The 16,414-nt window shown below is 42.6% G+C and overlaps 1 protein-coding gene across 6 annotated transcripts in view; it reads right to left on the bottom strand.

The window, feature by feature from the left end:
* The window catches only part of TAOK3 (TAO kinase 3), a 229,518-nt gene that overhangs the window by 19,063 nt on the left and 194,041 nt on the right, over positions 1-16,414 (bottom strand). For all 6 annotated transcript variants that reach the window (XM_021923009.2, XM_021923010.2, XM_021923011.2 and 3 more), the window contains 3 exons: positions 14,024-14,260; positions 10,005-10,133; positions 5,171-5,374 (listed from right to left, as the gene is read on the bottom strand). In XM_021923009.2, the coding sequence (XP_021778701.1) occupies positions 5,171-5,374; positions 10,005-10,133; positions 14,024-14,260 (570 nt within the window). The remainder of the gene's footprint in view (positions 1-5,170; positions 5,375-10,004; positions 10,134-14,023; positions 14,261-16,414) is intronic.

Consider the following 16,414-nt stretch of genomic DNA (forward strand, 5'->3'; position numbering starts at 1 on the left):
AGTAGAGATGGGATTTCTCCATGTTGGCCAGGATGGTTTCGATCTCCTGACCTTGTCATCTGCTTGCCTCAGACTCCCAAAGTGCTGGGATCACATGCGTGAGCCACGGTGCCGGGCTCAATGTATGCGTGCCGGGCTCAATGGATGCATTCTTTGACCAAGGAATTCCACTTCTGAAAATATATCCCCCAAAATACTTGTTTACATGTAAAAATATCTATGTACAAAAATGTTCTTATATTATTAATAATACTGCAAAACTTAAACAAAATGTCCACTGAGAAGCGTCTCATTAAATAAATGGTATTGAGGCCATACAACAAAATACTATTAGATGAAAAAGAATGAAGCAGAGCTGTATGTGCTAGAAGGTAAATGGAAACAAGAGTTACAAAACAGTAGAGTGGACATCTGTTACTTTTTGTAAACTCAGCATCCATTTTTCCTGCTTCTCTTTATAGGCTCTTTTTTTTTTTTTTTTCCTTTTTTTGCAAAATGACTCCCCCGTATCTGGAATCAGAGAGAGTGTTGAATAAGTATAGGCATATGACCCAATCAAGTTCTATCTCTCCTAGGAATTTTAATCTTGAACAGAAATGATACAAAGACAAAAAGTGGTCGGAGGAGGTACATCCAAATGGCAGTGCCTGGAAAACGGCACATGAGCTCTTGCTCTCTCTGTCATGGAAGTTGCTTCACCAGCGTGGCTCTTCATGTTTTCCAGCTGGGTTCTTCAGCTCTGTACCTACCTCATTTCCTTCCAATAAATTCCTTTCCAGGCTCAAGTCAGTCAGAGTTTATCTCTATTGCTTGCAAATCAAATAACCCTACTGATACAAAAGTAATCTCATTTTTTATAAAGTCATATATAATATAGCTGTACATATGTATATTTAAAAATCTAGAAATATATATGCCAAATTAATGGAGACTGAGGGTAGAGATTGGGTGGAACGGGATTATCGAAAAGGTGAAAATGGGCTGATGCTGGTCAAATGGTAGAAAGTTTCAGTTATGCAAGATGAATAATTACTGGAGCTCTAATGCACTCACTGCATGGTGATGACAGTTAACAATGTTGTATTGCATGCTTGTAATTTGCTAAGAGGACAATTCCTAAATTAAATCTCCCTACCCATCCCCATGCACACATGCACACAAATGTAACTATGTGGAGGTAACAGATATGTTAGTTAGCTTTCATGTGATTATTTCACAGTATAGACATATATCAAAACATCAAGTTGTATACCTTAAATACATACAATTTTTAAATGTTGATATCTCAATAAAGCTGTTAAAAAGAACTTTCAGGCCGAGCACCGTGGCTCAAGCCTGTAATCCCAGCACTTTGGGAGGCCCAGACGGGCGGATCACGAGGTCAGGAGATCAAGACCATCCTGGCTAACACGGTGAAACCCCACCTCTACTAAAAAATACAAAAAACTAGCCAGGCGAGGTGGCGGGTGCCTGTAGTCCCAGCTACTTGGGAGACTGAGGCAGGAGAATGGCATAAACCTGGAAGGCAGAGCTTGCAGTGAGCTGAGATCCGGCTACTGCACTCCAGCCTGGGCGACACAGCGAGACTCTGTCTCAAAAAAAAAAGAACTTTCACTACTTAGCTTTATGTTTTTCTGTTTTTGTTTATTTTCAATGTTCTTGAGTTACTTTTGTAAATAAAAAAGCTTTGAACATTTTCATGAAGGTGGGCTCTGGAATAAGACTAAACAAAGGAAAACCTAGACTTTTACGAAAAATACTCTTACAGAGTTATTCTTTGCTCAATTGGCTAGAACCTTATACTAATGAAGTCACCAATATAGTTCCTATCATTTTTGGGGAGTAATTATCTTCTGTAACTTTTATTGACATGAATTGTCCCCTTAGCCTCAGACTTCCTCCAAATATCTATTATTAGAATAACAATAAATGCTACATGAAAAGACTCCCAAATGACTTATTTCCAACTGGCCATTAGCCTTTTTCATTTTGATTTTTTGACTTCTGATAAACGCAAAATGTGCAGTACTGAATCAGCTTCTTTATTTTTTAATTTATTTATATATTTTTTGAGATTGAATTTCACTCTTGTTGCCCAGTTGGAGTGCACTGGTGCAATCTTGGCTCACTGCAACCTCTGCCTCCCAGGTTCAAGCAACTCTCCCTCCTCAGCCTCCCAAGTAGCTGGGATTACAGGCACCCACCACCACATCGGCTAATTTTTGTATTTTTAGTAGAGACGGGGTTTCACCATGTTGGCCAGGCTGGTATCAAACTCCTGACCTCAGATGATCCACCCACCTTGGCCTCCCAAAGTGCTGGGATTACAGGCGTGAGCTGCCATGCCCACCCCTCACCCCCCTTTTTTTTTTAAAAGACAGTCCCATTCTGTCGCCCAGGCTGGAATGGAATGACATGATCTCAGCTTACTGCAAACTCTGCCTCCTGGGTTCAAGCCATCCTCCCACCTCAGCCTCCCGAGTAGCTGGGATTACAGGCGCCCACCACCATGCCTGGCTAATTTTTGTATTTTTAGTAGAGATGGGGTTTCACCACATTGGCCAGGCTGGTCTCGAACTCCTGACCTCAAGTGATCCGCCTGCCTCAGTCTTCCAAAGTGCTGGGATTATAGGTATGAGCCAGCATGCCCGGCCTGAATCAACTTCTTACCAAAACCTCTCTCTAATCTCTTCTCTGTTTCCACCACATCTTCATTTTCCCTAGTGTTAAGCCCTAGAAATAATTTTGATTCTGTCTTCATCTTTTTTCTCATATCTTAGTATATGTCAAGTCCTGTTTACTTTAAACTTCGAGTTGCGTTTCGAATCTACTGCTCTGACAGCTACTACCACCAGCCTTGTCCATACCCTATTTCCTGCTTCTAGTCTTTTCTCTCTAATCTTGTGCTTCTCAAGCAGGTTTTTTTTTTTTTTCATTATTGCCCCTGTAAGGAGACTTTTTAGGCTTTTTCTCCCTTAATCATCCCCATCACTGAAATATTAACACCACAGGTAGACTGTGTATCTGTTTATGCACTGTGGTCCCTTGAAACTGTAATAATATCTAAGTCACCCCACCCCAACAAGAACTCACTTTCACCCACTGGGGGTGTTATCACCCCCACTGAGAATTCATGTTCAAATCACTCTGTGTATTACTGTCAACCTGGGCTAATCTCTTTAAAGTACAATTTTAGCCATATCACTGCCCGTCTCAAAAATGTTCAGCAGGCTGGCTGCGGTGGCTCATGCCTGTAATCCCCACACTTTGGGAGGCTGAGGCAGGCAGGTCACTTGAGCTCAGGAGTTTGAGACCAGCCTGGGCAACATGGTAAAAACCCATCTCTACTAAAAATATAAAAAATTAACCGGGCTTGGTGGTGTGTGCCTGTAATCCCAGCTACCTGGGGGGCTGAAGTGGGAGGACCACTTGAAACTGGGAGGCTGAGGTTGCAGTGAGCTGAGACTGCGCCACTGTACTCCAGCCTGGGCAACACAGCGAGACTCTGTCTCCAAAAAAAATGTTCAGCAGCTCACAGCTCTCCCTCTTCTAGTAAGACAGCATGCATAAAGAGCCCGAGCCTGGCCTACATGTGTTCAATACATTTTAGTCTGCTTCACCCCTTTTCCTTCTCATTTCAGTGCAGCTCTCTAACAAGATTCTATCAATCCACTTTTGTATTAACTGTGCTGGAAGTGCTCGTTTCCCTCATGTAGGCCAGCACTGGGCTTTTCTCAGACTTTGATATTGTTACCACTGTGCTAGATCATTTATAAAGTTTTCTCTGCTTACTCCAGTTCACAATGATTTTCTGTTGAACACAGTATTCTGTATTCCTCATCTCAGTGAACGCTAGCATATCCCTCCAACCTCCCAAAGTAGAAACTTGGAAGTCACTTTTGACTTCCTCTTCTGAAATTCCCATATCTATTTGGTCAAGATTAACTATCAGTTCTGAGTAAGAAATGTCACTCAGATCTAATTGCCTCTATCCCCACAGCCTCTTCCAGGTTAGAATTGGAGAAAGAGCATCCTGGCTGACCTCACTGCACTTTGCTTTTCATGACTTCCACCTCTCTCTCATACTGAAGCACTAATTCTTTTTTTTTTTTGAGATAAGTCTCACTTTATTACCCAGGCTGGAGTGCAGTGGCACGATCCTGGCTCACTGTAACTTCTGTGGGCTCAAGTGATTCTCCTGCCTCAGCCTCCTAAGTTGGGATTATAGGTGTGCACCATCACGCCCAGCTAATTTTTGTATTTTTAGTAGAGATGGGGTTTCACCATGTTGGCCAGGTTGGTTTCAAACTCCTGACCTCAAGTGATCCTTCTGCCTTGGCCTCCCAAAGTGTTGGGATTACAGGCGTGAGCCACCATGCCCGGCTGATACACTAAGTCTTCAAAATAAAGAAATGTCTCATCATGTCATTATCCTGCTTAGTAATCTCTGATAGCCACTGCCTTCAGGCTAAAAGTGAAATGCCTTGCCTTAAACAAGGGTCTCTACATTCTGCTTCCAACTAATATTGTTCTGCCCTCCACTCCATATACACAGAACTCTGGTCACACTCATCTTTTCATCAATAGCAGAGTCCTCTAAGCCCTCTCATGATTGTATGCCAATGATACTTTATTTCTATGTCTAATATGTTACCTAACATATTGTATTATAATTAGTCTGTTACATGTTTTTATTGCTCTTAGACTCACAGCCATTTGAAGGCAGGGAGTACGCTGCTTGGTATCCCTGGTGTCTAGCACTCACTCTGAGAGTGCTGGATGACTGAATGAATAAAGTTAGTTATAGAGCATCATAATGTCACTTAAATGTTTTATGTGGAGTCACAAAAACATAAGTCCTTGACAAGCAGGCTGAAAACAAAAATTCTTGATTCTACTTCTTTTGATTCTTCATTGTGTGATATGGCTTATAACAGGAGTTCAGTAAAATTCTATTACATGTATTTAGATGGAGTTGATTCTTTGTTCTGTGAGTGGGCTTCCTCTTATCTTTCCCTGACTTTTTTTGTGTACCTACTCTGTGTTAGCCACTGTGCTAAAGGCTATACAGGCTAGGGATATAGGAATGGACCAGGCAGACGTGGTCACAAGCCTCACATAGCTTATTGTCTCCTATGTCAATGACAGTAGTGATGAGCGTAATAAATACCTCCCGAATGTTCTGCTGCTCCACCTCGTGCCGCTTGATCATTATTTTCCGCTTGAAGAAACGACAATTTTTGTCGTAGTACAGTCTCTGTTGAGTGAGAAGGTGGGCTTCCTCTTCAGCCTGCGTGTGCTGCAAGTTCTCTTTATGTTTGGAGATCCGCTCTTGCTTCTCTTTCTTGGGTGTGCTGTGGTCCTCATTCATTTCCTAAAAAGAAAAGACAAAAACCAAGCTGGTCTCACTAAATGAAAAGGACTGCAACAGCTTACTGCAACTGAAGATTAAGTTATTTGGAAAGCCAATGCAAATGTAAGCACAGAAAAACTTGGTGTTGTATATCCTTCCCCCATTTTTTTTTTTATTTGCCCATTAATTGAGTATTAAGTGAGAGGGACACTTGTGAGTTTCTGTATCTTTGGCTTCTCACTCTCAGAAATTATTTGTTCACTCATTCACTCAACACAAACTTAATAAGCTCCTATCATGTGACAGGCAGTGTGCAAGATACATGATACAAAGGTGAGTAAAAGGCCATCATATTTGCCACCATGTGTCTTTACATTATAGAATCAAAAATTAAAGAACCGCAGAAATGAACTAAAAATTACTGTGATCACTGCTTTGAAGAGGATGTACTGGGTCCTATAAGAATTTAATAGAAAATATTTAATCTTGGTAACAACTAAGAAAAATTAGTAGGAGTTAACCAGTGGAAAAGGAGAGGGGAGAATACTCTCAATAGAGCAAACAGCATGTGTAAAGCCCTAGGGGTGGGGGAGGAAACATGGCGCCATCAAGGGTTGAAAGAAGGTCAGAGTGGCTGGTGTAATGTAACATGAGATGAGTCTGACCAGGTAGGTGGGACCATTGAGGCTTTACAGACCCGTATAAGGACACTGATCTTTAGTATAGGAGAAATGGATTTCATGTATGTGAGAGTGTCATAATGAGATGCATTTCAAAATGATTACCCTGGCTGCCATGGGGAGAAGAGAATGAAGGAGGCAAGAACATATGAAGATAGCTACTGGAACGGTCCAGGCAAGAGAGATGATAGTAGCTTGGACAAAGGAAGTAGTGACAAGACTGAGAGAAGTAGATTCCAAAGAGAAGAGGTGACTATGCAAATGTCACTAGTTTGAATTTTAGGACAAAGCATTCGTCACTTGGGATTACAGAGTAAATAAACCATCTATATTTTCAAAAGGACAAAATTCACAATTTTTCCAGAACATCTGAGCAAAGGAAACAAAGCAGTGAATCAGACAGTTAAGACATTAAACTATGGTGAAAAGAAAAAGACTACTTATTAAGAAAGTACAGTCTACTCTTCTTTCTTCATTTGGTTAGCTACTCACTCAGCTAAAATCTCCTTCAATTGCTAACACCTATTTTACTTAATGTTTTGTGATGCAGATATCATAGACTATTTTACCTCTTAGCCAAGAAGTCTCTATAAATCAATTTTAAACTATTCTGTTCCAGTGAAGCTGTAAGTGAAATCTTAGAATCGACAAGACAAAGTGTTGTTTTCAGAGTAAGCTGGAGTAAGGCTGGGTCATTCATCTCTTCATGCCGTGATGTCACTACTTGGTTTGCCATTAACCACTAGCTTGCAGACCCCAATTCAAATATAATCACAAAAATTTACTCCAAAATCAAGAATAGGCCAGGTGTAGTGGCTCACGCCTGTAATCCCAGCACTCTGGCTGAGGAGGGTGGATCACGAGGTCGGGAGATTGAGACCATCCTGGTTAACACGGTGAAACCCTGTCTCTACTGAAAATACAAAAAAATTAGCCGGACGTAGTGGCGGGCGCCTGTAGTCCTAGCTACTCAAAAGGCTGAGGCAGGAGAATGGTGTGAACCCAGGAGGCAGAGATCGCGCCACTGCACTCCAGCCTGGGCGAGAGAGCAAGACTCCATCTCAAAAAAAAAAAAAAAAAAAAAAAAAAAAAAGCAAGAATAAATTAGTTCTCGACCATCTATCATCCTGTGCTGGGATTACAGGCATGAGCCACTGTGCCCAGCCAAGGAAGGTATTTAGAGTGGAGAAAAACCTCAAAATTTCTTAGGCTATCTCTGATCCAGCAACATCCTATTATGATATAAAAATTAAGCTCAAGCCAATAACTCAGAGAAAATGGAAAGAATGTGAACCTTCTGAGTCGGGCTATTCTCTCTACACCCAGGTTTTCTAGACTTTATGGTGTCAGAGATTCTACCCATTCAGCCAGTGTAAATCAAATACAATTTCTATTAGGTCTAACAATTACCAGTGGCTTACCTGGGCAGGGCAAAAAATCCCTAGGCCCACCCCAACGCCCTTGGTTTCACTTCCTAACTAAAAAAGAATTGGAGGAGAACCTTGCTAAACCCTCTACTGCTAACCTACAAATCAGAATATGAGCTCAGGCCAGGCGGGGTGGCTCACGCCTGTAATCTCAGCACTTTGGGAGGCTGAGGTGGGTGGATCACCTGAGGTCAGGAGTTCAAGACCAGCCTGGGTAACATGGTGAAACCCCGTTTCTACTAAGAATATAAAAAATTAGCCGGGCATGGTGGTGCACTCCTGTAATCCCGGCTACTTGGGAGGCTGAGGCAGGAAAGGCTCTTGAACCCAGGAGGCGGAGGTTGCAGTGAGCTGAGATTGTGACATTATACTCCAGCTTGGGCAACAACAGCGAAACTCCGTCTCAAAAGATAAAAAAAGAATATGAGCTCAATCCCAGCACTTTGGGAGGCCGAGACGGGCGGATCACGAGGTCAGGAGATCGAGACCATCCTGGCTAACACGGTGAAACCCCGTCTCTACTAAAAAATACAAAAAAACTAGCCGGGCGAGGTGGCGGGCGCCTGTAGTCCCAGCTACTTGGGAGGCTGAGGCAGGAGAATGGCGTGAACCCGGGAGGCGGAGCTTGCAGTGAGCTGAGATCCGGCCACTGTACTCCAGCCTGGGCGGCAGAGCGAGACTCCGTCTCAAAAAAAAAAAAAAAAAAAAAAAGAATATGAGCTCAAACACAGGATTTTATATATACTAAAACAATGCCCCATATTGAATTTTATTAAACCTTAATACACTTAGTAAGTCTACAAATTAGAAATACTAAGGTTAATGAGAAAAAAGTCCATGGAGCTGCAGACGATTCACCTGTAAGTAGTACTGGTAAAAGTAGAACTGAAGAAATTTGAGCTTTCAGATCAAAGTGCAGTTCTTCAAGAACTTCTTAAGTCCACTAGTGATCTTCAACCAAATATTCCAGAATCAATCATTCATCTATCAAATATTGACATGTACCAGACACAGGGATACAGTTGTGAGCAAACAAAAACATTGTATGTGCTCTTATGATGCTTACCAGTTAGTAGAGTAAGTAGCTAAAATAATCATTAAACAAATGTATCATTAAAAGCTCTAGTGTTAGGAAACCAGAGACATCTGTCTTGGTTGAGGCAGTTAGAAAAGGCTTCCCTAGGGAAGTGATATTTAAGTTAAGATTCTAATAACCAATCCCATGTCGTACGAGGAGAAGAAGTAGGAATTAACCGAGCAGAATTGTGGTCAGGAGGGCTTGGGGGTAGGGAGAACATCTTGGCGGAAGAAACAGTATGTGGAAAGACCTTGGGGAAGGGTGGAGCTTGATATGATAAATTTGAGGAACTGAAAGGTGACTATGGTAGCTGGTGCAGCCAAGAGTGGGTTGAGGGTGGGGGCAGCATTAGTGTGAGATGCCACTGAACAAGCAGGCTAGGAAGAGACTGTGTAGGGACTTCTAGGATTTTGACTTGTCCTAAAAGCAGAGAGGACAATGGATTTCAAAACTATGCAGTAGAATGACCAGATTTATGGTTTGAAAAGATCATTTTGACTGATGTGTGGAAAATACACAGGAAGAAGACAAGAATGGTTTAGAGTTCTATCAGTGGTTCTTGAAATGTGGTCCCTGAAGCGGCAGCAGCAGCAGCAGCAGCGTCATCTGGGAACTTGTTAGAAACACACATTTTCAAACTCTACCCCAGAAAATCTAGGGATAGATTTTTAAAATCTGAAAATCTGGGGGTGGGTTAGCAATCTGTTTTAATAGCATTTTAGGTACTTTTTTTGTTTCTTTGTTTTTTTTTTTTTTTTTTTTGAGATGGAGTCTCCCTCTGCCGCCCAGGCTGGAGTACAGTGGCTGGATCTCAGCTCACTGCAAGCTCCGCCTCCCGGGTTTATGCCATTCTCCTGCCTCAGCCTCCCGAGTAGCTGGGACTATAGGCGCCCGCCACCTCGCCAGGCTAGTTTTTTTTTAGTAGAGACGGGGTTTCACCGTGTTAGCCCGAATGGTCTCGATCTCCTGAACTCGTGATCCGCCCGTCTCGGCCTCCCAAAGTGCTGGGATTACAGGGTTGAGCCACCGCGCCCGGCCAATTTTTTTGTTTTTTTCAGACAGAGTTTGGCTCTTGTCGCCCAGGCTGGAGTGCAGTGGCGTGGTCTCAGCTCACTGCAACCTCTGCCTCTTGGGTTCAGATGATTCTCCTGCCTCAGCCTCCTGAGGGATTACAAGTGTGCGCCACCATGCCTAGTTAATTTTTGTATTTTTAGTAGAGACGAGGTTTCACCATGTTGGCCAGGCTGGTCTCCAACTCCTGATCTCAGGTAATCTGCCCGCCTCGGCCTCCCAAAGTGCTGGGATTACAGGCGTGAGTCACTGTGCCCAGCCAGCATTTTAGGTTATTCTAATGTAAAGTTTGAGACTTGCTGGACTAGAATATTGATCACAATGCAATATGAGTGAATGTTACGTTCCAACCATTCTAATGGCAACTTGGTGAGAACAAACATTGGTATCCTTACCTCTTTTATTTTTTCCTTACAAATCTTATACTGCTTCTTCTGACTTTCTAAGAAAGTTGTCAAATCTTTCTTCTGCTGGGCCAAGATCTGTTGCTGGAACTTCTTCTCATCTGCTGCAGCTACCTTTGCCTGATAAAATAACAAATGTAGGATGAATCTGTTCTTTACACAGAATTCAGTGGGTTATATACTCCAATGCAGTAAGAGAGTCTATAAGTGCTAATAATGTGACATTTTTGAACAAATAATAAAAAAAAATTGTTTTCTGAATTTTGTGTATCTTAAACAAACAAACAAAAAACAAAACAAATTTTCACCATTGAAAAATACATTCTGGGGCGGGCACGGTGGCTCATGCTTGTAATCCCAGCACTTTGGGAGGTTGAGGCAGACAGATCACCTGAGGTCAGGAGTTCAAGACCAGCCTCACCAACATGGTGAAACCTGGTCTCTACTAAAAATACAAAATTAGCCTGGCATGGTCGTGCATGCCTGAAATCCCAGTTACTTGGGAGGCTGAGGCAGGAGATTTGCTTCATCCTGGGAGGCGGAGGTTGCGGTGAGCTGAGATCGCACCACTGCACTCCAGCCTGGGCAACAAGAGCAGAACTCCATCTCAAAAAAAAAAGAAAGAAAAAGAAAAATACATTCTGAATTATGGGAAAAATATGAAGGTAAACCATAAACATACTTTATTGAACACAAAAACATTCATGGGATGAAAGGAGACCTAAGAATTTTTTTTTTTGAGATGGGGTCTCACTCTTTCGCTCAGGCTGGAGTGCAGTGGCACGAGCTTAGCTCGCTGCGGCCTAAAAATCCCAGGATCCAGTGATCCTCCTGCCTCAGCCTCCTGAGTTGCTGGGACCACAGGCATGCAACACCAGTCCTGGCTAAGTATTTTTAAAAAATGATCATACACACTGGGTCCCACTATGATGCCTAGGGTCATCTCAAATGCTTGGCCTCAAGCTATCCTCTCCTCAGCTTCCCAAAGTGCTGAGACTACAGGCATGAGCCACCATGCCTGGTCAGAACTAAGGATTATAATAAAGGTTTTAAAATCATACTGTTGATAGCCCAAAGGTTAAGTTGTAAAAATGTATAAACAACCATGCCTGGCCAGTTATATTCCAAGAATCAAACTCTAACTGATTAATTTTTCCAACTATCTGGTTTTCCAGTGGTATCATCTCAAGTGTAATTGGAAAGCTAATGGCATCTTGTTTTCTTTCTTTCTTTCTTTCTTTTTTTTTTTTTGAGATACTCCCTTTGCCACACAGGCTGGAGTGTGGTGGCATGATTTCAGCTCACTGCAACCTCCACTTCCCGCATTCAAGTGATTCTCATGTCTCAGCCTCCCCAGTAACTGGGATTACACGCACATGCCACCACATCCATCGAATTTTTGTATTTTTAGTAGAGACGGGGTTTCAACATGTTGGCCAGGCTGGTCTCCAATTCTTGAATTCAAGTGATCCACCTGCCTCAGCCTCCCAAAGTACTGGGATCATAGGCGTGAGCCATTTTGTTCTCTTAGGCACCTGCTGCAATCCACAACAGTCACACGTCATGACATTTTTGGGGGTCCTAAACGAGTAAAACACATACTATATAAAAGGTAACCCAATAAATACTGGCTCCTGAAAGTGACCAAATCTGTTTCTGGTAACCATTGGGTGAAGGATATATGTAAGACAAGCGACTTGGGAGATAGAGAGGGAATTATGCTTCATGGCTCATGGCTCTTTTTATGTATCTTTTTCACCTGCAACTTCCATTATGGATAATTCTTCCATTATGAACAATTCTCATAACATATTTACCAAGTTAAATCTCAAGAAAGAATCTGACTAATTGATTTAATCAACATCATCCTTGTCTGGGCAGAGGTTTTCATGCCAGACTGCCTGACAGATTGATGGCTGCTGGGGAAATCTTCCTTTTACAACCTGATGGTTCCTTCCATGTGGAGACAGAGAGAGACAGAGAGACAGAGAGACAGAGAGACAGAGAGAGCGAGCAAGCTTGCTCAATTATGGAAACACCCTGGAACCGTGTCCCCAGTCACTGCATCCCCAGGGAGCACATGTCCGCCACATTTTTCAACACTATGGAAGTCTCATGGGGGTGGCAGGAAAGGTGACTCGGTTTTAGCATTGCCTGAGCAGGCAAGTGTGCTTAATTTTGTTTTCCTGCAGACATAAATTACCTCTTGTACCTAACATGTATCAGTGATAAAGATGATATTATGACTATCTGCCTCAGCCTTTTTGTTTGTTTGTTTGTTTTGTTTTTTTGAGATGGAGTCTCGTTTTTGTTGCTCAGGCTGGAATGCAATGGTGCGACCTTGGCTCACTGCAATCTCTGCCTCCCGGGTTCAAGTGATTCTCTTGCCTCAGCCTCTCAAGTAGCTGGGATTACAGGAACTTGTCACCACATCCAGCTAATTTTTTGTATTTTTAGTAGAGATGGGGTTTCACCATGTTGGCCAGGCTGGTCTCGAACTCTTGACCTCAGGTGATCCACCCACCTCAGCCTCCCAAACTTCTGGGATTACAGGCATAAGCCATCATGCCCGGCTGGTTTTTTTTTGAGATGAAGTCTCGCTCTTGTCACCTAGGCTGGAGTGCAATGGCATGATCTCAGCTCACTGCAATCTCTACCTCCCAGGTTCAAGCGATTCTCCTGCCTCAGCCTTCCAGGTAGCTAGGATTACAGGCACCTGCCACCACGCCTGGATAATTTTTGTATTTTTAGTAGAGTCAGGGTTTCACCATGTTGACCGGGCTGGTCTCGAACTCCTGACCTCAGGTGATCCGCCTGCCTCGGCCTCCCAAAGTGTTGAGATTACAGGCGTGAGCCATCGTGCCTGGATTTTTTTTTTTTTTTTTTTTTTTTTGAGACAGGGTCTCACTCTGTCACCCAGGCTAGAGTGCAGTAGCACAATCTCGGCTCACTGTAACCTCTGCCTCCTGGGCTCAAGGAATCCTCCCGCCTCAGCCTCTCAAGTAGCTGGGACTACAGGCACGTGCCACCACACCCAGCTAATTTTTGCATTTTTTGTAGAGATGGGGTTTTGCCACATCACCCAGGCTGGTCTCGAACTCCTGGGCTCAAGAGATCCACCCACCTTGGCCTCCCGAAGTGCTGGGATTATAGGTGTAAGCCACCACACCTGGCCTTGTCTGCTTTTAAAATTAGCTTAGAACCTGGATGGGGAAGACACACATTCCCTAGAAAACCCAAACAATTGCCGGACTCATTATTTGCTCCCTTTGCTCAGAGGCCCATCAGCTGTAGGCAGGGATTATCACCACTATAAGGGACTATTTGTAGAGCAGTTTTCTTTTGAAGAGGACTGTGGGTGGGGCAGATACAGTAACAAACTTGTGTTGTGCACTTTCTCAGAAGATGGCAGCATCTTGTTTCCCTTTACTTGTACCCAGACCACCATCAAGAGACTGATAGTCAGAATATATATATATATATAAAAATTTTTTTTTTTTTTTGAGACAGAATCTTGCTCTGTTGCCCAGGCTGGAGTGTAGTGGCACAATATTGGCTCACTGTAACCTCTGCCTTCAAGGTTCAAGTGATTGTCCTGCCTCAGCCTCTTGAGTAGCTGGAATTACAGGCATGCGCCACCAAGCCCAGCTAATTTCAGTATTTTTAGTAGAGATGGGGTTTCACCATGTTGGCCAGGCTGGTCTCGAAGTTCTGACCTCAGATAATCTGCCCACCTCAGCCTCCCAAAGTGCTGGGATTACAGGCGTGAGCCACCACGCCTGGCCGCAGAATATATTTGAATGGACAAGAATATAACATACATTTTCAGCTGCTATTTGAACTCTGAACAACAATTTTACATAGCCCCATAAAATCTAGAAACCCAATTCTGCCACCCCCCAAACAACAATTTTCCTCCATCCCCAACTCCTGCCTCCTGCTAACATCCTGCCACTGACCCCAAAGGTTGGGCTTGGTTGTGGCATGAAGGCGTGTGTGCACATACTGACCTCCTTTTCTATGATAGCCACTTGCTTCTTGGCCAGCTTCTCCAGCTCGATGGACGAGTTGTTGGCATGCGTCTCCACCTCCTTCTGCAGCTTGAGGCGGTGCTCGTCCATCTCAGCCTTCAGCTTGTTCTCCAGGGCGATCAGCTGCTTCTGGTGCTGGCGCCGCATCCGCTTATAACCTGACATCTGTTCCCGCAACTCGTTCTCCTGCTCATGCTCATGGATCTGTCGTGTAACCTGAATTGGGTTAGGAAACAGAACTCAGGTAACCAGGTTCATGGGAGACAAGCTTTCAGGCAAAGTAGAAGGGCCCTGTGGCATAATTTTAGCCATCACCTTCACCATCAATTTACCTACTGTTTAGTGAATGCTCACCTGTAGGGGGCACCGTGCTAGATAGATACTCTATGTATTTTATCCCTAGTCCTCAAAACCATCTCATTCACTCATTCATTTCATTCATGAGGTAGGTGATAACATCTCAGTTTTATAGTTGAAGAAATTGAGTCTTGAAAGAAACTATTTATTCAGGCCGGGCACGGTGGCTCATGCCTGTAATCCCAGTACTTTGGGAGGCTGAGGTGGGCAGATCACTTGAGGTCAGGAGTTGGAGACCAGCCTGGCCAACATGGTAATACCCCGTCTCTACTAAAAATACAAAAATTAGCCAGGCATGGTGGTGGGCACCTGTAATCCTAGTTACTAAGGAGGTTGAGGCAGGAGAATTGCTGGAACCCGAGAGGCAGGGCAGAGGCTGCAGTGAGCTAAGATCACTCCACTGCACTCCAGCCTGGGTGACAGAGACTCCGTCTCAAAAAAAAAAAAAAAATAAATAAATAAAAATAAAAAAAAGAGAAAAAAAAAGAAATTATTTATTCAGTCAAAATATGTTTACATATTTTTGATATACCATCACACGTATTATATGTTCACAGTAACATAGCTAATAAGGACTGGATTGGGAATCAGGCCCATCTCTATAATTCCAGAGCCATGTTATTTCTACTATACCAAGATTTCTCACCAACACTACCAACAATGAGCCAGCTACTTATCTGTTGTGGGGGCCCATCCTGTGCATTGCAGGATGTTTAGCAGCATCCCTGGCCTCTACCCACTAGATGCCAGTAGCACCGCCCACGACATGACAATGGAAAGTATCTCCAGATATTGACAAATGGTCCGTTAGGAACAAAATTCCCCTAGTTGAGAACTACTACACTGGTTTGTTTTGTGTGTGTGTGTGTGTGTGTGTGTGTGTGTGTGTGTGTCTATACATATATATATTTATTTTGTTAAGGGTCATGTCTCTAGCAGTCATGGACCTTTTAAACTAGTCTGAACAAGATTTATTTCCTATTCCTAATATGAAGAGGTAGGTGAGTATGAGATCAAGATCTCTCTTAAATCATGTCTCCCCCAGCCCCTTCTCTACAAAAAAAAAGTTACCAAATTACAATACATTCACTTGCTCTCCTAAAGGATAAACGATAAAGTATTGCTATGATTTTTGGAAGGCTACTGTTCTTAGTAACTTTTCCTTAACTCATTTTCAAGTAAACATCCAACAAATTAAAGCTTGTAAATATGTACATTTCAGCACCTCTTGCTCCTTTCTATTAAATCCTTTGTGATTTTCCAGCCCTTCCTTCCATTTATCTTCTCTCTTTATTTTCCTGATCACTTCCTCCTAATTTTTCCTATTTTAGAAAAAAAATCCTAATTCTAAAATCCTTAATCTTAAGGATTTTAAGTTTAGTCTTGTTCTTCACTAAGTGATTTGGTCACTCCTATCTACTGTAAGGCCCATCTCCCCAGCCTAACACCCAAACAAGTTTTACAGGACATTTTCATACTGCTATTAATTGTCTGTACTATTTTCAGTTTATGGGTTAAAATACATTTTATACAAAGAAGAGTTTGTTTCTCTGCTCTTTTTAGAAGGTGGCCCTGCATACTAAATTGAGTCCTTACTATCAAGAGAGTGCTGTTCTGTTACAAGATAGTATTATCAAAGTGCACCATTAAACATTAGCCAAACTTTGAAACCTTTCCAGCTGAAACTAACACTGGGTTTCATATTCATTTCTCTTTTCTGAAGGATAATACTCTTTAAAGTATTAAGAATAAGAGCAGAGGATATTTTAACACCAAAAAAGGATAGCATTACCCAAAAGGCACCTAACCCTCTAAAGAAAATAAATGATTTATTTTGTTATCAGAAAATGTGTTTTTTAATGGACATAGGTCAAGATAAAAGGAGGAAAAGACGTAGTTTGACATATACGTATCAATTTTACTTCTTCATGCTTATATGTTTCTGAAGTACAACTTTAAGGAAGAAACAACTCTAATCAATAGAAAGGATGCTATTTAGTCCTTTCTGAATTC

The sequence above is a fragment of the Papio anubis genome, chromosome 9, assembly GCF_008728515.1.
Source record: "Papio anubis isolate 15944 chromosome 9, Panubis1.0, whole genome shotgun sequence".
Classification (NCBI taxonomy): domain Eukaryota; kingdom Metazoa; phylum Chordata; class Mammalia; order Primates; family Cercopithecidae; genus Papio; species Papio anubis.